Here is a 24272-nt window from a genome sequence, read left to right as displayed (position 1 = left end):
AGTTTATACCAATTAAATCACTTTTCCAACTTTACGGAGAAATGTCTACACACACACAATATTCTAAATATATTTTATAAATATATTATATATTATATATAAACATATTGTAAAAATACATAACCTACCTGAGGTATCTGAGTGCAAAGGTACAGAGAAAAAGAACGAATATTTGACGCGCTTGTTCCGCAAGTTTATTTCTCCTTATATTACATGGAGCACAATCTGCGCGGAAAAGCGGAACAATCTGGTAATAACTGGACATTTATATTCCTTTATTAAATGTGTGTTGACTTAATTCATTGCAATTTGTATTAGTATGCTTATCTTTTCAGTTTATTTATTGAATACAAGCATTTTAATCAATAAATACCGTTAAACATTCTTATTTTATAACTTCCTATTCCGCTTTTCCGCGCAAATTGTGCTCCATGTAATACAAGGCAACCAAATGAACGGAACAGATCGACGGAAATCTAGTAAATTTTGTCTTCCGCGCTTCCGCGTTTCCGCGTTTCCGCGCTCCATGTAATGGCACCCTAAATACTGTCGCGATCCTCACGTACTTAACGACTATTCTTATATAGTGATATAGGGAGCTTTCCAGCAAGCGACACAAGTCGACACAGGTATCATTTTGTCTTTGTTACTCATTACCAAAAAATAAAGATAGAACAACGTTTGTGTCGGCTTGTGTCACATGCTGGAAAGCTCCCATAGTTTAATTTTGCGTTAGCTCATGCAGCGTGAGCGTGTGTGTAATAGGTACACCAAAACAATTGCCGGTCAGTCTGTCTCTTGTAGTGAATGCGGTAGAGAATTTCATCCGGGATGCGTCAAGACGTATCTCAATACAAGATCCGCCAGTGAGTACTGCACAGCTCGACTGTCGGCCATGCCGTTAACGCCCAATGAGACGCATGCTTCTCGAGCCGTGGATCACCGTGGTGCTGCCTCACCGGTTGCGGGGGGAGTTGCTTTTCACGGTGCACAATCGCTAATAACAACTGATGCACTGCTTCAGTCAATTTTGGCAAAGATCGACGAATCTGACAAGAAGTTTGCTGACAGGCTAGATAAATCCGACAAGAAATTCACCGCCGCGTTTGAAAAGTCTAATAGAAAGATCACCGCATTCATAGGCCGTCAGGAAGCAGTAAACGCCGACTTTGCGAGTAAATTGAATCAAATTCCTGACGTTCTTAAAGTTATCGCGAGTCATGGCGAGAGAATCGCCGCGTTAGTGGCTCAGAGCTCGAGGCTCCTGGGCTCTCAGAGTGTTGAGGGCGAGTCGTCTGCTGCATCGCGGGTCGCCAGAACGTCGGACATCATTATTTCTGGCATTCCTTGTTCTTTCGCTAAAGCATCTGGGGAACTAATTAGCAGTGTTTTTCACGCGCTCGGAGTGCCTCACCTCGTTTCTGACGTTCTAAAGACCCGTGACGTAGCGGGGCGCGACGCGTCAGTGGCGCGTGATGCTGCGTCGGGGTCTGTTTCGGCCATCGATCAGGCCGACACCGCTGGTCAATAATTGTGGCACTTAAATCATGCGAGATTCGCGACCACATCCTCAAAGTAAAGCGCAGCAACCCCGACTTACAATAAATGACGTTTTTTCGACGAGTATCCCAAGCAACATTTATGTCAACGAATTGCTTCCGTCTCCTACTTATAAGTTATTGCGTCAAACGAGAGTCAAAGCAAGGCAGTTGTCGTTTAAGCATGTGTGGTGCAGGGATGGACGGATTTTTGTCCGCAAGGACCAAGGTCTGCCTTCTATCTTGATAACCTCCAAGGCTGATCTAGCACAGCTTCAATGACCTGTCGTTGAAGATGTTGTTTCTGCTGCTTCGCGCGATCACCTTAGGATTGCTTGCTTCAACGCCGGTTCTCTTCCTGCCCATCTCGAGTCAATCCAAACCTTCTTGGTGTCCAACTTCTTTCACATCATGTCAATTTCTGAGACTTGGCTTCACTCACATATTTCGGACAACTTGGTACGAATTGCTGAACACAATGACCAATGATATTACCTCACCGCCAGCTTGGATTTGCATGCTCCCATTCACACTTTTCGCGTAACTCGTCCGTCGGCGTCTTGGCTTACCGATGCTCTCACTCGCAGAATTCGGCATCGCAACCGACTTTATAATATAGCGCGTAGATTCGGTAACATTCTTGATTTTCATATTTACAAGCTCTTCAGGAACAATCACGCTCGACTTGAGAAAAGCCAGAGAGCACTTTAATATGGAGAAATTGAGCACAATTTCTAATCCTTCCAAAATATGGCGTGAGCTTGCCAATCTTGGCTTAATAGAATCACCTCTTTCTTCACCTCTTAATTTCTTTTCTCGCGATCTTCTGAATTCCCATTATTCCTCTATCTCCAATCGTCATCCCTCCTGTTCTCAATCACAATTTTCTGACATTATTTTATCCATAATGCCCGATGAACCACTTTTTAGTTTTTTTTCAAATAACATATGACAATCTACGCTTCTTAATTTTCTCATCTTCTGCTTTTTTTGCCTCGGGTTGTGATCAATTACCACTGCACGTCATTGCCTTGGCCTTGCCCCATTTTGGCAATCTCCTTACATTGTTTTTCAATTGTTGTCTCAAACAAGGTTATTTCCCATTGTTGTGGAAACGTGCCATATTGCGCCCTTTGTCTAAGGTAAAGACTCCTACCTCCCCTTCGGACACTAGGCCAATCTATGTGAGCTCTCCAAGTTATTTGAGAAGATTTTACACAGCCAAATCGTGAATTTTATTAATTTCCATCATATTCTCGATGATCGACAATCAGGATACTATAAGGGTTATTCTACCCAGTCTGTATTTCTACGATTATTTCATGATATTAAGAGTGGCGTTGACGTAGGTGAGGTATTGGATCTTGTCCTTTTTGATTTCAGCAAAGCTTTTGACACTGTCTGTCATCTTCTACTGCTGACTAAACTAAGGAAACTGGGGTTTTCTGATCTGGCCCTTATATTAATTTTTTCATACTTCACGGGTCGCTCTCAAGCTGTTGTCGATCTGGATGGTGAGTTCTCTGATTGGCTGTCTGTCACTTCTGGGGTTCCACAGAGATCTGTCTTGGAACCGCTCCTTTTCTCCCTATTCATTAATGGTGCTTTCTTCAGGTTTACCGAACGTATGATATTTGCTGACAATACGCAAATTTATCGCAGGTGTCTCTTCAGTCAACTGAATATTGCTTTGCAGCTAGTGGCACACAATGTAGGTGTTATTTCCGAATTTGCTGCAACCAATGGATTGACTCTCAATCTCAGCAAATCTAAGGTCTTGATACTTGGTAGCAGGCATTATGTTCGACAATTAAATCTCGATGACCTACCTCTCATTTCTGTCAATGGCACTTCCATTCCATTCGTTACTGAGGCGCGAAACCTGGGAGTTATCATAAGCTCCGATCTATCGTGGGAAAGCCACGTCTCACATATTTCCAAGAGGGTACATTTTACGCTGCATAAACTAAAATTCCATAAGAACTCCTTATTATTTAATCTACGTGTAAAACTTGTGACCTCTTTGATTTGGTCCTTGCTGGACTACTGTTCCCTTGTTTACAACAACGTCACAGACGAGCTTAACACCAAACTTCAGACTCATCAATTGTGCGATTCGTTTCATTTTTAATCTAAAGCGTGGTGAATACATCACGCCCTACCGACATCGACTGGGGTGACTGTCGGTCAAGAATAAACGTCTATACTTTCTCGACGTTGAAATGTTTAAGGTTTCTCATGATATGTCTCCTAGTTATCTCTCCGAAATTTTCATCAATCCCGATCCCTCAATCAGACGATTGTCACGCTTAGCTCAACCACACACTTTTCATGTTCCTATCCATAGAACCAAGACGTACCACAGGTCCTTCCATTTCGCAGGAATTTACTTGTGAAACTCGCTTCCTATCGATGTTGTGTTATCATCACGACATCGTCTATCACAGAATTCAAGAGAAAGCTCCACGACCATCTTTTCTCGCTTGAGCTGTGTTCTGTTCTGAGTTCTACTGTGGGCCTCTCTACTGCTTAAGCATAATTTGGTTTAAGAGTGTCAAGTTACTGTATATATATTAAATAAGTTTAAACTATACACTCTTTAGTTCTTTTACTATAATTCTTGTGATTTGTTTTTGATTGCGAAATTAGTGATTGGTTTACCCATCGCTTACATTGCATCCTTTGCGAGGGACGAGTAGCATGCTTAATCTCATATTTTATTTTTAATCTCTCTATATACCTATTGCGTCCTTCGCCGGGAGTGTATCACCTGTATTTCTATTTTCATTTACAACTTAATGTACATCCGCAGCAATTATACTGTTCCTTATATTCTTATTTTTACTTTTATACATTTATACATTTGTTATTCATGATTTGCCTAAAGTCTTTGACTAGGGCATAAATACAATCAATCAATCAATCAATCAATCAATCAATCAATCAATCTCTCCCTCTCTCTTTCTCCCTCTCCCTCTCCCTCCCCCTCTCCCCCCTTAACCTCATTTCAACGGAACCTCTCCATTCTTATGCGTCTGGTTCGGATGGCATACCTCTTTATATTTTACGTATTGCATGGCCCACGATTTCATCGTGTCTAACAGCTTTATTTAACCGCTCATTGGAGACTTCTTCGTTTCCGGATTCTCAGTGGAAGCAAGCGCTTATCCGTCCTCTCTTTAAGATTCGTATTCCCTTATCTCCGTCTGATACAAGACCAATAATCAATCTACCTGAACTGTCTAAAATACTTGAAAGGATTGTCGCCTCACAAATCTCCGAATACTTAATCATACACGATCTCATAAATCCTAGACAGTCAGCGTATCACCCAGGACATAATACTCAGTCTGAACTTTTGCGTGTTTGTGATGACATTAGGAAGGCGATTGACAATGGACTTGTAATGATAATGATTCTTTTCAATTTTAGTAAGGCGTTTGATACTGTTCCGCATCTTCAACTTCTAATTAAACTTAAATAGTTAGGTTTTTCTGACCCTGCTCTTATATGAATTTATTCATACCTAACTGGCCATTCTGAAGCTGTTGTTGATGATGCGGGGAATCTTTTGTCTTGGCTTTCCATGTTGTCTGGTGTGCCTCAGGCTCTGTGCTTGATCCACCTTTATTTTCCATTTATATTAATGATATTGGTAGAGTCCTGGTTTATTCAGATCACATGATTTTTGCCGATGATATCCAGATTTATCGCCCTTGTCTACCTTCAGATATTCTTCATAATCTCATGTTGATCTCTAAGGGTGCTAACGCTATTTTTGATTATGCCATGGTGAATGGCCTGAAACTGAACTCTGTCAAATCTAAAGTAATCATTTTTGGCAGCAGGACAAATCCCTGATAGCACGAATTTCGTGCATATTAACAGCAACACGACGGCATTATGACGGCACCAACTGACACTGTGCTATCAGGGATGTTAACAATATTGATCTTAACCTTCTAGCACCTATCATTATTAACAACACGCCTTTACAATTTGTAAGTGAGGTAAGGAATTTGGGAGTCTTTTTTGTGTCTGACCTCTCTTGGAGGAAGCATATTCTGCATGTCTCACAAAAAGTACATTGTGCGTTACACAACCTTAAATTTAACAAGAATTCTCTCTCCACCGAGCTGAGAATCCTTCCCATAGAACAACCACCTACAAAAACTTTTGTCATCTTTTATTGATCTATTTCTGGCATTCTCTTCTTTGCAATATCACTTCTGCTTCCTCATTCACTTCCTTCAAGAATCTTTTCAGGGCGTTTTTGTATGCACGTGAATTGTGATGACATCGGTTTGTTGCCTTACTTTCCTTCTCTACTATTAGTTTTTAAGTGCGTTACTTCTTGTTGTAGTTTTTCAATACTGCAGTTTGTTTCGCTTTATTGCATTTCTAATCTGTTGCTAGTGCAATATACTTTGTAATTATGTATCTTTGCCCTTTAGCCACGCTTGGGCATAATAAATAATATCATATGATCATATTATATCTCTTACTCTCCTTTTGTTTATAACTATAAAAATATATATTAATTTAACAAAAACAAAAAATAAAATTACAAAAGATTATATTATATGTAAAAATATAAACACATATTTTATATTAAAAACTGTTCAATTGGGTAATGCAACGCGTATTAAAACATTTTTATGCAAAATAATACACTTGATATATTTTTGCGTCAAAATATCTCAGGACGTTTTCTGAAAAGTAAAATTGCTGCAGTACGAAAAAAAACCTTTTTGTTTTCACAGCTGACAAATTCGGAATCTTTGATCCCCAAAGATCAACATAAATTAAGGACGTAGAATTATCTGACCAAAAACAAGACCAAGTATTCACCCAGCGCTGTGAAATGTCTGGTAATTGCGCCAAGTTGGCTGCTGAATCCTTCATTAAAAATCTGGAATCTTTTCTCTTTTGCCAATCCGCAGTATTACTAATGGAGACAAAGATCCCGGAAGGCAATGTAAGGTAACCGTATTTTAACTGTACTTTTACTTTGATGATTAATTAAGACACATTTTAATTTTGACTGCATTTTTATATAATCACTTTTTGTTTTCAATAAAATTTGTTTGATATTTATATGTAAAGAAATTTCTCATTTATTAATCATATTAAATATATATGTGTGTATTGAATACGGCCTGTGTTTGAAAACGCGATGAGACATTGAGGAGAAAAGGGTGAATGTTGCCATCTATGATGTTTCATAGAAAGTACTAGCGATTTTGTAAACTCACTTCAGTTGGCGAATCTAGTTCCCTAGAAAAATTGTATAACGTAAAGCGCTAGAGGCGCGACGTATCGATATTCAATTCATGTAATTGCCGCGTGAAGAAGAAAGCGCGCGTGCATGTACAAGCTTGCGGCCCGGGCAACCGGCGTTATTCGTTTCTTGTTTGTCTATCAGTGAAGACATGTTTCTGACCTTCTGCCGTGTAATCTGAATTCGTTATTATATTGATTTCGAGTCATTGTAATCGACGAGTGTGATACTTTATGTAATCGAATGAGAAGTACGAGAGGATCCGAGGGACTGTAATGAGAAGTACGAGACGATCCAAGGGACTGATGTAATTGACGCACGGCAGAACCAGGGCTCGATTTCATTCTCAGACGTATGAGAGATTGACGCCATTACTCCGTTTCTTGATGATGACGATGACGGCATAAGGTTGACGCCATTACTCCGTTTCTTGATGATGACGATATGATATGGATAAATGAAAAGAAAACGATTCTTTTACAAGTGCATATCCACACACGGTAGACACCAGTATTCAGGTAACTCTTAGATTTCTGATAGAAGCCATCGATCACGACTAAGATAAAGACTGTCGGAAACGTCTACAATCTACTCGATCTTTGGTTTCAGAAATCTCGAGAGATCTACCGTCCAGTAAAGGACGTTTGAAAGGCTTCCGCGCTCCAGCGAAGCATTTTTATTGACAGGAACGATAATCGTTCTTCTCACTTGAGTATACTCAAGTTATTTATTTACGGGTTGCAACCATTTTTAAACTATTCATTTTGGCCAAGTAAAGTAAAATATGCAAGCTTACGATACGTTTAATTCTATTTTTTTTTTGTAATAGTTAATTTCACATATTCTTCGATACATATTGCGAAGAGATTCATTTGTTTAATCAATACGAATTATAATTCGTCAAATGTTTAAAATAAGATGTATATTGCTTCAATTGTTCTGAGCAAGAATCGTCAAGGAATTCAACGCTCATTTACTTAGAAATTATAATCAAATATTTAACACACAATACATCGATTTATGTGAAATACTTTAAAATCTTCGTTGCGTTTTCACGAATTGATGTTGAATTAATGCGTTTAATAAAGATTACTATTCAACGCATTATTCACTTATAAATTTTATGTGTATGATTATTTTAGTTAATTATTGATTGTGATATCATTTTGTCATGTCTAATAGTCTTTTCAGTGATTAAATAATTTAAAGATACATTCAAAACTATCATATCATATTAATTCTTTCTTTATAATTATCTTGTAATATATGATTATTTTACGTTTCAAGTTTCAAATTGAGATCATACATTCAACTAATGTTTATATTTCTTTCATTGAACGGACTATTACAATGTGATTTATATATTATTACTTGATTAATGTGATTATTGAATTTTGCCATAATGGTTTATGAATATGATTGAAAATTATCCTGCTATATTCTCTAAATGTATTTTATTTTGTCAATAATTAAAACTCAGTGTTTCCTTCACCGCCATAGTCCACGATCTATACGGGTTGTGTACAGCCTGAGTATTCAATAATAGTAGATTTTATATCAAAATAATTATATTGTCTCTAAATATAGTAAAATTAATTTAAAAATTCATCAAATCTTCTAATAAATTATGTATTTTTAAACATTAGAAAAATTTTGATTGTCTAGCATCCTTTCAATAAATTGTTATTTTTAAGACATCGCACAAGGAATCAATTAGAACAAACACAAACCGCGCGTAATGCATCGTAAGTCGCGCGATTAGTACACTAGTTCTAAGTTTCGAGGCTTAAGTTGTAGTATCGATCTTAAGATCTAATTGATAAGAGGATTACTCAGGAGTAGAAGACACACAGAAGTGTTGAAGGTACAAAAGCTTTCAGAAGCCTCGTGTCCCTTCACGGCAATTCTACGTGTCCGTCTCGGTAAAATTTCGTCGCGCAGTTTCCCAAGAGTTTCGTCGCCATCGAAAGTTGTATCGCCATCTCTCCACGGGGCCGTTTGACTTTGTCGAAAGTTACAACTCCGAATAACGAACGGAATAGTTCTTTGGAAACTTATGTCGGCATGACGAATGAAAAGCACTCATAAGTTTCGTAACTCGCAACTGCTACGGATCTTTTATCAGATTGAAACGGATGTAAAATAATACAGAGAATCAGGCTGTCGTTAATTGCGAATTGCAAAACTTGTAAATAACAATGAAGCTGTTTAATAAGATAATATAATTCATGCATGTTAATCATTAGCAATAATCATAAATAATTTTAAAAGTAATGTAAATTCTTTTTGAAAAAATAAAAAATTTATATATTTCGAGACATCAATATATTATTTTTATTACATTAATAATATATTTTTAATATAAATAGAAATACCACTTAATTGAATCGCATTTTAATCCATTTGCGTTACATACAGAAATACGAAAAGTATACCTTTATTGCCAAACAATTTCTTTTTTATATATAATGCAAGTTTAAATATATCAAAAAGTATAAAGGACACGATATTTCAATAACTTAACAATGTTTTAATTAAAAAATGAAATGATAGATGTATATTTAAGAAACGCTAACAACTAAATCCCTTTATTTTTTTACTCCTTTATACTTCGTGGTACGAGAACAACAAAGAATTTATCTAAACTAAAGGGATCGCTACCATATCCAACATCACTATACCTCCACTAACGCACGATTTACAACAAAGACTCCAAATAGACGGTATATTGAAAGCGCAACGTTACTTAAATGTATTTTGGGAAAATGATTTGTGGCAATAAGCTATATATACAAAGCCTTCAAAGCAATATTAAAATAATTTGACATTTCTGATTTACTCACCTAAATGAATAAGACATAAAACACGAAGAAATCTACTACTTCGACATCTCGCGTTACATATCTATCGCGCAGCGAATTGCAAAACTCGCGATCGCGATCGTCTACGCGTCACATTCGCACTCTCGATGTTTCCACGAACACTCCTGACGTACTCACGTTCGCACAGACCTCATTAACACGCGGTATTCACGAGTAAAACGTGTGAATAATGCGGAGGTATTCCGCGCGTATAATTTTAAAGCGAACGGCGCGAGACATGGCGGCTACTTTGAAATGCGTGGTATACCCGCGCGTGCTACTGACAAATCACGGATGTCAGTATACACATCCGTATACACAGTAATGCACAAAATACACCACACGGAAAAAATTAAATAAAATAAAAAGATACAGAGAACATCGGTCAACCTCACTTCGAACAACCCACAATTTACAAAATTTTTCAAGAAATTCCTAAAAAGATTTCTGTTTTTTTTTCCTTTGTAATTCAACGTGTCGCGCCTTTTTTGCTGTCTGCGTCTCATAAAAATTGTAAACAAATAAAATGTCCCGAGTTTTGTCGCGAGGTACCCAATCTGATATCGGAAGCGGATTTCTTACGCGTTTTTCTCTCGTGCTTCTCAACTTTGAGGGTTTCGACCACGATTTTGCGGCGATCCGTTGTGGAAGCTCCTCGTCTCCCATTACTCGCAATACACCTGAACGTTCGGATGTCTAGTAGTACTTCGGCGGCAAACGAGAACTTTGCTTTTGACAAATACAGCGCGAGCGAGATAAATACCGTTTCCTCCTCGCATTCCGAACGCATCGAACTAACGCGAGACATAACGATGGCTTTGAACATAGCCATACGCGTTTCGTTCCGGCTTCCCGTCATCCGATCGCTAATCGAGTATCGACGGTCCGTTCCGTAACCCGACGATCCACGCATGCACTCAAGATAAGATTTCGTTTCGCAATACATCATATCACATGAGATAAAACGAACGCGTGGCGCATAATTAATTTATATTAGCTTCCCCGCAACCAAATACGCAATTCATAATTTGTTACAATTTTACGTCACTCGACCGAGTAATATATATGCCCGATCTACAATAAGAAGTTGATCCGTCTACATTACGTAGAGTAAGCCTAAATTAAGTATTAAGAGAGGCGTAAGGAGTAAGAGTAAGGACGTAAGCAAAATGAATAATTTCCATTTCGTCTTACTCCTACTCCTGCTTTTCTTACGTTCGACCAATTATAGCGCAGGAGGAAAATTACGGCAAATGTGCGAGATTCGAGTTTCCGGGAGTGTAAACTACGTTCCACACAGTGTTCTTAAAATATTTAATATAAAATTTATGCTATACAAATTTGATATAAAATTAAAGGATTAAACAATGTTAGACGAGGACGAGGTGTTGGACAGCGCTTTTGACAATGATAGTCATGATCAGAATGTAACAGAACCTCAAATCCAAACATGGAAATCATTAATTAATTTAGTTCAACCAAATTTGATGCTGTATCAGAAAAAAACACAAAGAATACAGTAACAAAAGTATGAAAATACAGATATGGAACAGTATTGGGGCAGCCTTGATACCGCCAATGACTGGTAAATAAATAACGTTGAAAAAGTGAAGTTAGATTAAAGAAACTGATTAAAAGATTTCTTTTTTGAATACAATGTATTGTGTATTTGCAGGAATTGATGCAGAAAAAATGTTTTATCGTTTGCGTCAAAAATTTGGTAAAGAGCGCCGGAAAGTAACGCAGTCGCAGGCAAGATCTGGTGCAGGAGCAGATCATGTGCCGTACACGTCCAATTGGATACTATACAAAGATCTAATGTTTCTAGCTGATCATATTCAACCTAGACAGTAATTGAATCATTATAAAAACAATAATTATAAAATTTATGCTTGCATTCTTCTATTTGCTTTACAATAATTGAAAGGTATCCGTTATGTATAAGTTTTGTTTAAGATGAATTATTTGCACAGGACATCATCAAATTTCCAGCCGGTTATTCCGAAGCGCAAGAAAGCTATAGCTTCACAAATGTCGCATTTTAGTAGCTCACAACTCTATAGCTTGCAACGTGCTAGCTCGCAGCCTTCCAGCTCACAATGTGCTGCATCAACACCTGCAATCATATGTACACAACCACTAACTTCAGAAGAATCCACAGATGTAATATTGAATATTGACTTGAATGATGAATCTTTAGGTATAAAAATTATTAAATAATTATAAAATATTGCATATGATTAACGTTTTTTTTAATTATTATTTATGATAACTGCCTAAGACTTCGATATTTTGTTATACAGTAAGATTCGTAAATTTCCCGGTAGACGAATCAGATCTAAATATCGTACAAATACTGTAACGATGCACCCCCACACATGCATCATTCCCGGCGAAGAACTGCCGGATGCCGCCCGACGATCTCCGTCAGGCGAGGAAAGGGCGCGGTGCGCCCACCTTATTTTTTAAACGAAGGAACCGCGATCGTGTGCGCGGCACTCCGCCGCACCGACATCTTCCCGGGTCTCCGACAGACACCGAGGGGAGCCGAACGCCGCCGAGCGCGAGCACGCTTACCGCCACGCCGATCCCTCTCCGCTCCGCCGGCGGCGCGGCTCACGCGGGAATCGGCCTCCCCTCCCTAGCGTACCACCCGGGCGAGTATAAAATACCGGCGCCGCGACAGATCGAGACTCGCAATCCGAGCTTAGCTACCTGTGCTCCGCTACCCTCGGAGACGAGTACCTTTCCGCTTCCTAGGCCAGCTCACGAAACGGGGTACAGCGTTCTGTGCCTCGCTCGAGAGTTCTCGAGCGCTGACCGCCTTCCTACCCGGGACACCCCGTCTGCCACGGTAACCAGGGGTCGAGCGTGCTCGGCCTCTCGACAAGAGTTCTTGCCGCCGGAACAGTCGGACCTCCTCGTCAACCGATCGACCAGCCTAGCCCCTGGCCGTTCGTTTCCCTTACCTCCGCGCCGCATAATTAACACCGGATTATATCGCGAGAAAAGAAACCGCGCCGGATAACACACACGCGCCCGCGCCGCGATTCTCGCGCCGCGGGCCGACCAGCCATTGGCCGGCCTCAAGGCCCGTTCGCACGCGTACCGCATCGCGCCGGTGCGGACCACCTGATTCGCGTCCGCCGCATAAACCGAATGCGCTCCCGACATTTGTAATTATCGCGACCGTCTTATAGAATACAACCCGCCCGCGTCCGCCGCATAAATCAGATGCGCTCCCGAAATTTGTAATTATCGCGACCGTCTTATAGAATATAATCCGCTCGCGTCCGCCGCATACACCGAATGCGTTGTACTTATCGCGGCTGTCTTATAGCATATAATCCGCCCGCGTCCGCCGCATAAACCGAATGCGTTTCCGTACTCTGTAATTGAACCACTGTAATAAACCACGTTTCGTATCAAAACTGCCTTCTGTCTCTGGGCCTACCATCGAACTCCTGGTCCGGCGAGCTAGTCCGCGTTCGATAAAAACAGCCAAAAGGCAGGCCGTTACATGGCGCCCGAACAGGGACCGTTTTGATCGTTCCGAGAGACAGAAGACCAGGATACGCAATGGCCAAAGCGTGGATATATAAACTACCGAAAAACGAGCTAATCGAAGAACTCACGCGACGCGAACTCGACGCCGGCGGCACGATGGACGAGCTACGGCAACGCCTGAGTGCTCATGCGACCGATCATCCCGAGATGACGCGAACCGACGCCGCGGGGGGCAACGAGACGAAAACGGTGCCTCCGATCGTCATACCGCCGCCGGGATCGCTCCTCGCGCCGACAACGACCGGCCCGCCGTCGGCTCCGGCAACCCCGTACGAAGTTTTCTTTCCGGCGGCAAGCGACCGCCCGGCCGGACTCCCCGGTCAAGTCGTGGATCAAATAAGAAAATGGGGGTGCCATTTTGATGGCAAAGATCCCGTCGCGTTTCTCGAGCGGCTAAAAGAACTTAAAGACGCGTACCAGATTTCCGGCGCGCAAATACTGGCGGGGCTTCCGGAGTTACTTAAGGGCGACGCGCTTCTTTGGTACCGAAATAACCGGCACACATGGCAGGGCTGGGAGGACTTCCACGCCGATTTCCGCGAGTATTACCTCCCGCGACGATACCGCGCTCAACTCATCCGCGAAATACAGACGCGAATGCAGCGACCAGACGAACCGTACCGCAAATTTGCCACCGAAATGCTCACCATGATGCGCCGAGCGACCGGGTTCACAGAGGAAGACCGGCTCGACGCGCTCTACGATAATATGCACACGCGGTACCAGCTCTACATCCGACGCGATTCCGTCACCCGGACGCGCGAGATCCTGCGCCAGGCGGAAGAGTTCGAGCGCATCGAAGAGCGGACTCGCGCGCGACAGCCTGCCGCCCCGCAACCCGCGCTCGCCGCTACCGCATACGACCGACACGAGTGTTGCTGGCGCTGTAAACAGCGCGGGCACACCCGTTTTGATTGCCGCCGGCCACCCAAACGGTTTTGCTCACAATGTGGGCGGGACGGCGTGTTTACGCGTGATTGTCACCCGCCGTCGGGAAATGCCACGCGGGCCGGGGAAGAGGCGGCCGCCCCCCGGTCCTCCGCATAACGTACAAACCGCGTCCGCACCTGAGCGTCCGCGTAGCGGACCAAACATTCGACGCTCTCTTAGACACCGGGTCCGAAGCCTCCTTCGTGAACGCGAGCACCGCGGAAACGTTGGCGGCAAACTTCACAATCACGACAATTACCGGGCGGGTATATCTCGCCGATGGGACGCGCGCGGACATCCCGGGTCTAATTACGAGGAGAACCGCCTCCGCCGTTTTCTGGCAGACGAACTCGCGCAGTTCGAAGGGGTGCAGGGCCCCACGGACCGCGGGGAACACATAATCCGCGTAAAAACCGACCGCCCGGTTAAGCAGAGGTATCGACCGCGGAACCCTGCGATGCAGGCAATCATAGACGCAGAAGTCGAAAAAATGCTGCAGGACGGCATCATCGAGCCGTCGCACAGCGCCTGGAGCTCGCCGATCGTAATCGTACGAAAAAAAGACGGCAAACCGCGTTTTTGCATTGATTTCCGCTGGGTTAACGAGCTTACCGAAAAAGACGCGTATCCACTACCGCAAATCACCGCGACGCTAGATAGATTACGGGGGGCTCGGTACCTGTCAACCCTCGATCTAAAAAACGGGTACTGGCAGGTGCCCCTCGCGCCGGAGAGCCGACCCGTAACCGCGTTTACGGTCCCCGGCAAAGGGCTGATGCAATTCCGGGTTATGCCATTCGGCTTGCATTCGGCCCCGGCGACTTTTCAGCGCTTGCTCGACTCGATCCTCGGTCCCGAATTATGGCCGCACGTGTTCGTATACTTGGACGACATCGTGATCGCCACTGAAACGTTCGAGGAGCACCTACGCGTTATGCGCGAAGTTTTCCGCCGACTCCGAGCCGCGAAGCTAAGGATTAACCCGGAAAAATGCCGTTTCTGTACCGACCGTATAAAGTACCTCGGCCACATCGTCGACCGCGACGGCATCCGCACCGACCCAGACAAGGTTAGCGCCGTCGCGAACTGGCCCGTGCCCCAGAGCGTACGACACATCCGACAATTTTTAGGGCTCGCGAGCTGGTACCGCCGGTTCATCAAAGACTTCGCCACCCTCGCCGCGCCGCTCACCGCGCTGACACGCAAGCAGGCCCGATGGGCCTGGGGGGAGGCCGAGCAAAACGCGTTCGACACACTCAAACGCACGCTGACCACCGCGCCGGTCCTTGCCTGTCCGGACTTTACGCGGCAATTTCACCTCCAGACGGACGCCAGCACCACGGGTCTGGGAGCCGTACTCACGCAGTACTTTCCGGAGGGCGAGCGTGTCATCGCGTACGCTAGCCGCACATTGAATCACGCCGAGCGAAACTATAGCGCTACCGAACTGGAGTGTCTGGCAGTCGTATGGGGAATTAGGCGGATGCGCGATTACCTCGAGGGGTACCGGTTCACGGTGATCACGGATCACCAATCGTTAAAGTGGCTACAGAAACTAGAGTCGCCGTCCGGCCGATTGGGACGTTGGTCCTTTGAATTGCAGCAGTACGACTTCGACGTTAAATACCGTAAAGGGACACTGAACAAGGTGGCGGACGCGCTGTCGAGGCAATCCGAGCTCCTCAGCGTCACCGCCCCGAAGTGCCCATGGTATACGCGCATGTGGCATGCAGCCGAAACCGCGCCACACGAGGCGCCCGATTTCCGAATAGACCAGGGCCGACTGTGGAAGCACGTGCTCCACAGTCTCGATTTTAAAGATACACCGGCAGACGAACAGTGGAAAGAGTGCGTGCCAAAGGATCAACGCCCCGAGATTCTCACGCGTTACCACGACGCCCCGACCGCCGGCCACTTGGGGATCGCCAAAACAATCGCGCGGATCGCGCAACGATTTTACTGGTCCGGCATGTTCCGCGATATCGCACGGTACGTCCGCGAATGCGCGACCTGTCTCGCACATAAGGTGGCGCAGGAAAAACCAGCCGGCCAGCTGCACCCGACCGCCCTCGAACGACCATGGCAACAGGTCACCATCGACCTCGTCGGTCCGTTGCCACGATCCACCGCCGGGCACATATGGTTGCTCAATATGCAAGACCGTTTTACGAAATGGGTCGAGCTCCGCCCGCTACGACGCGCCACCGCGCCCGCGATCGTAAAGCATATTACCGAAACCATCATCCTCCGACACGGCTGTCCGGAGGAGATTCTTTCGGACAATGGTACGCAACTAAAGTCAAAACAACTCGCGCAACTACTAAACGAGTGCGGTATCCGACAACGTTTCACGCCGGCATACGCACCCCACTGCAATCCCGTAGAAAGAACTAATCGCGTCATTAAAACAATGATAGCGCAGTACGCCAAGAAACATAAAACGTGGGACGAGCACCTGCCAGAACTCCAGTTCGCATATAACACCGCAACGCACGACGCGACCGGTTACACACCCGCGTTTTTAAATCACGGCCGCGAACTACGCCGCCCCGGGGAAAATGGCCTACCGTCCGCGGCCGGTCCGGCCACACCGGTGCACCGTCGTTTGAACGAGGCGTACGAGCTCGTGCGCGTTCAATTAGCTCGCGTCTTCCAACGCCAGGAAAAACATTACAATCTCCGCCGCCGGGACTGGCGACCGCGAATCGGGGAGTGGGTGTGGAAGCGCGACCGACCCCTGTCTAACAAAGAAGCCGCATTCAACGCGAAGCTCGCGCCAAAATTTATCGGTCCACTCGAAGTTCGTCGCATCATCTCGCCAGTAATAGTCGACCTCCGTAGCCGCCAGGGAAAATGGTACCGCCACGTGCATGTACAGGATCTCAAACGCGCGCCCACCGATACGACACCCGTCGTACACGATCCCAACCTGGAAGGGGAGCCCGCCGACGAAACCGCCGTCGCGACCGTACATTACGAACCCACGCCGACGACGCGCGCTGAAACCGTTAGCGCCGACAAAAATATTAATGTCAGGGACCGTGAATATTATTGTCAACGGGTAAGATCACCGTGGAATATTATTGTCACGCCGAACAAAATAAAGATGGTACGACCTTCCCCCCCGGATAAGCCAGGAAACCTGGCGACGATAGGAAGCGAGCGAACAACGCGGCCACCGATCCGTCAGATCGACTGTCACCATGACGGAAGACACAGCGACGGAGCAAGCTACGGAGCGAAATATCCTGCGAGAGATCGAGGAAATCCTGGGAGAGGACCCCGAGCCGTACGATCCCGCCAACCCCGGGATCGGGCACGGGTGGGCCACACTATACCGCGGCGATCCCGAGCCCACGCCGCCACCAACGCCGGAGAGACCCGCACCTCCACGGACGTGGCCTCGCATCGGCACCATCGTGCAGAGGTCCGACGCAGCCAACCGAGCGAAGCAAGCGTGGCTGACCACGCCGCCGCCACCGCTACCCCGGCGACTGCAACCGCGAAATACGGCACCGCTAAGGCCACGACCAGCTCTCAACCCGGCCCGAGTGATGGGCCCGCTGCCACCGCCGCCGATACCGATCATCGTCGCGCCCGGGATTACCGTGGACGTGCCACATTTCGCACGCCACGTCTCCCGCGAATACAAAGCCCGACTCGGGAACAGGCGCTGGCACATCCGATTCAATGGAGATGGGTCAGTTCGATGGATTAAGGAGAAATCCCAGAGCACCACGGGGTAGGTCCAGCCAAGGTCAGCCGACTACCCCGACCGGCCATCAACACATGCCTCAAAGTTCAGGCATACTAAGGGGGGGGGGTGATGTAACGATGCACCCCCACACATGCATCATTCCCGGCGAAGAACTGCCGGATGCCGCCCGACGATCTCCGTCAGGCGAGGAAAGGGCGCGGTGCGCCCACCTTATTTTTTAAACGAAGGAACCGCGATCGTGTGCGCGGCACTCCGCCGCACCGACATCTTCCCGGGTCTCCGACAGACACCGAGGGGAGCCGAACGCCGCCGAGCGCGAGCACGCTTACCGCCACGCCGATCCCGCTCCGCTCCGCCGGCGGCGCGGCTCACGCGGGAATCGGCCTCCCCTCCCTAGCGTACCACCCGGGCGAGTATAAAATACCGGCGCCGCGACAGATCGAGACTCGCAATCCGAGCTTAGCTACCTGTGCTCCGCTACCCTCGGAGACGAGTACCTTTCCGCTTCCTAGGCCAGCTCACGAAACGGGGTACAGCGTTCTGTGCCTCGCTCGAGAGTTCTCGAGCGCTGACCGCCTTCCTACCCGGGACACCCCGTCTGCCACGGTAACCAGGGGTCGAGCGTGCTCGGCCTCTCGACAAGAGTTCTTGCCGCCGGAACAGTCGGACCTCCTCGTCAACCGATCGACCAGCCTAGCCCCTGGCCGTTCGTTTCCCTTACCTCCGCGCCGCATAATTAACACCGGATCATATCGCGAGAAAAGAAACCGCGCCGGATAACACACACGCGCCCGCGCCGCGATTCTCGCGCCGCGGGCCGACCAGCCATTGGCCGGCCTCAAGGCCCGTTCGCACGCGTACCGCATCGCGCCGGTGCGGACCACCTGATTCGCGTCCGCCGCATAAACCGAATGCGCTCCCGACATTTGTAATTATCGCGACCGTCTTATAGAATACAACCCGCCCGCGTCCGCCGCATAAACCGAATGCGCTCCCGAAATTTGTAATTATCGCGACCGTCTTATAGAATATAATCCGCCCGCGTCCGCCGCATACACCGAATGCGTTGTAATTCTCGCGGCCGTCTCATAGCATATAATCCGCCCGCGTCCGCCGCATAAATCAGATGCGCTCCCGAAATTTGTAATTATCGCGACCGTCTTATAGAATATAATCCGCTCGCGTCCGCCGCATACACCGAATGCGTTGTACTTATCGCGGCTGTCTTATAGCATATAATCCGCCCGCGTCCGCCGCATAAACCGAATGCGTTTCCGTACTCTGTAATTGAACCACTGTAATAAACCACGTTTCGTATCAAAACTGCCTTCTGTCTCTGGGCCTACCATCGAACTCCTGGTCCGGCGAGCTAGTCCGCGTTCGATAAAAACAGCCAAAAGGCAGGCCGTTACAATACTCTAATTGTAAAATATTGCATATGATTAACGTTTTTTTATTATTATTTATGATAACTGGTGCTAAGACTTCGATATTTTGTTATACAGCAGGGTTCGTAAATTTCCCGGTAGACGAATCAGATCTAAATATCGTACGAATACTTAAATGTGATTCGTCTGCCTGAATTGTACCTAATTATCTTGGGAAGGCATTTATGAGCCTACTGTAAAAGAATACATCTCGGGTACTCGTAACCCGTCGCGTCGCGTAAAAGAGTCACGGTCGGTCTCGCTCCGCGTGTACTTGGCGCGAGACACTACCGTGTCTCTTGATCAATCATTGTATTAATAATTTTAATTGTTGCACATCCAGAATTTTTAACTGAAAATGAGAAAGCATCTGTAGCAGATTCCATGGAATCGTCTTCAGTATCACTTTCCAACTCGTCAACTTCACAAGGCATTATATCCAGAAGCATGCAAAAAGTCGTACTCCCTGTTATCACACCTCAAAAACTGACACCACCAGCAGATAATACTAAAAAGAGAAAACACCAGACAAGTGATGAAGTAGATGCAGCAGTGGTAAAATCATCCAAAAACATTTCCTTCTTAGCTAACACATTGGACATTGCACTAAATTAAAAAATAACATCAGTATCAGAATCGACAAAACCAAAATTATCTGATGCAGTAGAAAATATGATGAGTGGTAGGTATAGCCTTAGGATTGGGCAAAGTTCCTGAAGATCATCAAATAGATTGTTTTATATCGATCCTTAATTGCATTAACAACTTTATAAAAAAATGAATCTTTTTTTAAAAATTTTTTTAATATGCATAATATTTGATTATTTTTCTTTCCATAAATGACTTCTTATTTTTGTTTTCATTTTATAAAGTAAATTTAAATTAAAATTTAAAAAGTAAATTTTAAGTTTAGTTCCAAAGAACACTGAAAGAGTAGCCTTGCCTATATGGTTCACTTTTTTCATAGGTATAATTTTTTTTGCATTAATAAGGAATTTTTTCATTTTTAAAACACCGAACATACCTACCTTATACTTTATGTACAGCCTAGAGTCTTTCAGTCGTTACTTTTAGAGAGAGTCATGAGATGAGTGCGTGTGGATCATCCTTTTTCGTTTATTGCTACTGCTCTATCATCCTCTTTTCTGTATTTATTTCTTTTGCGAAGAAACGATACAACACTGCCTTCGCTCGCGCTGCTGCTTTTCCTTCTTCGTTTAAGTTTATGTTTATTTTTGAATTTATTTTAAATTCTACAAAATATTTTTATTTTATTCTTAAAACATTTCTTGACCAAATAATAAAATGTTTATTTTTTTTGGATTACATTGTTATTAAAAATATTAAGAAATATATAGAAATGTTAAGTATTATGTAATGTCAATCAAAATAAAATATATTGACTAAATTATAATAAACAAATTATTTTCTTTTTTTCTATTAATATTACTGCTATTAATTTTATTTTTTCAAACATTACAAATTTTAATAAATAAAATGTATATATGTCCACACACATACACAATTCTTTATTTTATATATTCTTACATAGTGTTGTACATTAAATCATGTATATATTTGTACACTTATTAAGCATTTATGGAGCGTTCATGGAGCGCCATTTCATTTTGCCATGGTGCCTGTTCCTGACCAATTTCGGAGGTAAAAAATTGCATTAGATAATTTCTCATGCCCTGACGATACAGAGCGGTACGGCGGGTTGCCCATTCGAGCAGGCGCGCATGGTCGTTCACAATTGCGTTGACTTCGGTGCATCACCTATAATCACTCGCATATCTTTTTTACAATAAAATGGACTTTGTAGCGCCCAAAGTTGCAATACAATTGTGACGGATTTGCGTAGCAGTAACGTTAAAACAGAAGTCGAGATGACAATACAGGTTATGAAATAAATTTTATTAAGAAAACGAAAGACATTTTCTCTCTTACGAAAAAAGCTCGTACCATATATATAGTCCATCATAATCATTATATATTATAATTTTATTATTTAAATTATTTTTTGCACACAATGTTTATGCACAGGACAAAAGTCAGCAATTAGTATTTGTGTGCAAATTTAAATTATAAGTCGGCGAATAAATTTCATTCAACGTAAGTTTAAATAATGGCAGAAATCGCTATTGACAAATTTTACAATATTCATTTTGTTTAATTAATAAATAATTTATCATTAAATTGATAATCAATTTAATATATCAATAATAATGAGCATTATATAATTTTTTATATAAATGATGTTGCTGCATCTTAAAAATCTTAATCTTAAACTCATAAACAAAAGGTTTATTAGTATAAAATATGATACATTTTAAATATGATGCTAATAAATAGTTTATATAAGCAAATTATTATAATATTTAATGAATACTTTTTAGTAATAAATTCCTTGTAGATTTAAATGAGATTCAGTGGCATTATTTACATAAAGATGCTTATTAGCATCAGTATATTGAATTAATTATTAATGTTAATAATGAAATATTAATAATCTGAAATAAATGTAGTTAGACATAAGATCCGCTGATAATCGTTTTTATCGTTATAAATAACGATGGAAACGGTTATCAACGGATCTCGTGCCTAATAACACTTATTTCAAATTATTAATATATAGATATATTAATAATTAATAATTAATAATTAATATATATATATATATATATATATATATATTGTCACGTCTTTTTTACTCCCGGAGTGGTCCGGGCCGTGTGACGGATCAAAAAGAGAAGGAGAGAAGGATGATAGGCCTCTCCGGCAGTTCTCTCGCACCCCCGACACTCCACTAACCAAATTTTATTGTTGGGCGCCAGACGCGTGAATTCGCGTCCGCGAAATCAAAAATAAAACAAAACTAAACTAAAAAAATAAAAAATAAAACAATATTGAGATTAAATCAATAATTCCTATTCTCTTCTCTCGAATAAAATAAGAATGACTTAATATCTTGAGACAAGAATATATAAATTTAAGCTTATAAGTTATAAGTTATAACGTCGCGTGAAGATTAGTCTAAACGCAAGAATATATAAGTTTAAATTTATATATTCTTGTCTCAAAATATTAAGTCAATCTTATTTTATTCGAGAGAAGAGAATAGGAATTATTGATTTAATCTCAATATTGTTTCATAACGCGCGATGTTAGAGCCATAATATTAGGCACGATCCGCGCGAAACGCCTGAGATGCATCTAAATATCTATTATCCAGATATTATTCCTGAAATAGGTCCTCTTGAGCCATTATCATGTATTAGAATGGAAGCTAAACATAGAGAAGGAAAACAAATAGCCTATTCGTCTGCCAACAGAATCAATTGATCTTATTCTATATAGCTATAAAAGGCACCAACTTAAATTTTGCTGTCGGTTACAGGCTGGGAGAGGTTTATTCTTGAAAATATTATTTTCGACCGTTCAGACTGTCCATATAGGACTGAGGTAAAAGAATTTTCTAGTTTTCGTTATATATTACCTGAAGATATATGATTTGCAAAATGGAATATGGTTAAATGGATTAAATTAATGATTCTCATTATGAGAATGGCATGTTGGTTGTTGTAAATTGGAAAAGAAGTAAAAATCCTCAATTTTGTTATATTTATACAATATCTGTATCCAGAGAGAGATAATACTGTAAATTTTTTACTTAAGAAACTTACCACAGTAAATTTTAATACTTATTTCCATGCTTATAAAATTGATTTTACTAATCAATGGCATTACTTAAAATTTCAAGATTTGGCTATCCATACAGCAACCAACATCAGAATTATTGCTAATGATCAACGATTGGTTCCGTTACGTTTTATTTTCTATTTATTTATCTTTCATGGAGAATAAAACGGCTTTCTATCAAATACGTTTTGTATGATCATAAGTGTAAAATCATAAATTATAAAAATAATCAAAAATCATACGTTTTGTATAAAAACGTAATAATAAAACGTTACAAAATAATAGCTGTTTTTGTTCATAAATACTTTTATTTCATTCTATATATCACAAAAAAAATCTTGAAAAAATAATATAATATATTCCTAACAATCTACAAATTCTTTTTTTGCAAGAATAGAATGATTTTTTTTTTTCAGATTCGTCTATTATTGAATCAAAAATATTATAGGAGTGTCTCAAAATTCTATCTGTATCTTTCTGAGAAAGTTAGAGGGATAGTATCAAGAATATTTTATTCTAAACTTAAGAAATTTTCTATTTAAGATTAAAATATTGTTGTTTCAATACTAAATATGATTGGCTCTATTTCGATCCTATTTTATGATAGATTTAAGAGTAATAGCATTGTAACTCTAGAAATCTTTTCTGAGGGTGGGGGGTTGATTAAGGGCATCGCAATGTTCGGCGGGGTGACACGCAAATCATTAACTCAGTCAGCTAACAAATGAAAAGGAACATTTATTGTAGAATAATTTTCGGAAAACAATGCAGCTATTTCGGCTTTTAAAGCAAATAGATAGCTGATAATACGGGCGTCAAATTTTGAACAATAAGAATGGCAGTAACGCGGACGCCAGAAATAAGCGGAGAATTACGTTAATTTAATAAACGTGCGGAAGGCGTCGTTGATGAGCAAGATAATACTGGTAGAAAACTAAACTCACAAATACTTCGAAATCATAGCAGTCACGCAGACAATAATAGTAGAGTATTAAACTAACAAATAATATAAAATATCTACAGAAGTTACGACCGAATGCGACATAACTGGAGTAAACGCGAAATAATTGTGCGTCACGCTCGGAGCGCGTCCTTCAAGGTCCCAAGCGGCGCAAGGATTCTGTCGCCAAATTGTTTTAATCTAACGCAGATAGAGAACGTAACACAAGTGACATCCCAACGTAATAATGGTCGAACGCAATATCGCCAAGGGTATCCTGACGCGAAGAATAAGGCGCTGAGGCGCCT

The 24272-nt window shown here is 42.7% G+C and overlaps 2 protein-coding genes across 7 annotated transcripts; both read left to right on the top strand.

Moving 5' to 3' along the window:
- The first annotated feature begins 2845 nt into the window (after positions 1 to 2845).
- Positions 2846 to 9137, top strand: LOC143897004 (uncharacterized). Of its 6 annotated transcripts, none has more exons than XR_013256817.1 (3): positions 2846 to 2887; positions 6302 to 7337; positions 7429 to 9137. XR_013256817.1 is itself a non-coding variant. In XM_077405274.1 (3 exons), exons 1-2 carry the CDS (start codon positions 3166 to 3168, stop codon positions 6353 to 6355), a joined length of 372 nt encoding a protein of 123 aa, XP_077261400.1. In that variant the 5' UTR covers positions 2852 to 3165; the 3' UTR covers positions 6356 to 7337; positions 7429 to 9137. The 6 variants fall into 6 exon arrangements, 1 of the variants encoding a protein (XP_077261400.1); XR_013256816.1 differs by having other exon boundaries at positions 2852 to 3052; XR_013256813.1 differs by having other exon boundaries at positions 2852 to 3052; positions 3153 to 7337.
- A 909-nt stretch (positions 9138 to 10046) lies between these two features.
- LOC143896908 (uncharacterized) lies at positions 10047 to 19937 on the top strand. The gene is made up of 4 exons (XM_077405073.1): positions 10047 to 11265; positions 11356 to 11530; positions 11654 to 11880; positions 19666 to 19937. Exons 1-4 carry the CDS (start codon positions 11211 to 11213, stop codon positions 19935 to 19937), a joined length of 729 nt encoding a protein of 242 aa, XP_077261199.1. The 5' UTR covers positions 10047 to 11210.
- The last annotated feature ends 4335 nt before the right edge of the window (positions 19938 to 24272 follow it).

This window comes from Temnothorax americanus, unplaced genomic scaffold (genome assembly GCF_048541705.1).
Source record: "Temnothorax americanus isolate GAGA-0224 unplaced genomic scaffold, ASM4854170v1 Scaffold2, whole genome shotgun sequence".
Classification (NCBI taxonomy): domain Eukaryota; kingdom Metazoa; phylum Arthropoda; class Insecta; order Hymenoptera; family Formicidae; genus Temnothorax; species Temnothorax americanus.
The sequence above is the reverse complement of the archived record's forward strand: the minus strand, read 5'-3'. Positions and strand labels throughout refer to the sequence as shown.

Excerpts from the sequence above, each read along its gene's own strand:
- LOC143896908 (XM_077405073.1), top strand. The coding sequence starts at position 11,211 with ATGAAAATACAGATATGGAACAGTATTGGGGCAGCCTTGATACCGCCA. Across the intron at positions 11,266-11,355 it reads CTTGATACCGCCAATGACTG|GAATTGATGCAGAAAAAATG; the intron begins GTAAATAAATAA and ends GTGTATTTGCAG. Across the intron at positions 11,531-11,653 it reads GATCATATTCAACCTAGACA|GACATCATCAAATTTCCAGC; the intron begins GTAATTGAATCA and ends TTATTTGCACAG.
- LOC143897004 (XM_077405274.1), top strand. The coding sequence starts at position 3,166 with ATGATATTTGCTGACAATACGCAAATTTATCGCAGGTGTCTCTTCAGT. Across the intron at positions 3,484-6,301 it reads TCTCACATATTTCCAAGAGG|CTGACAAATTCGGAATCTTT; the intron begins GTACATTTTACG and ends TTGTTTTCACAG.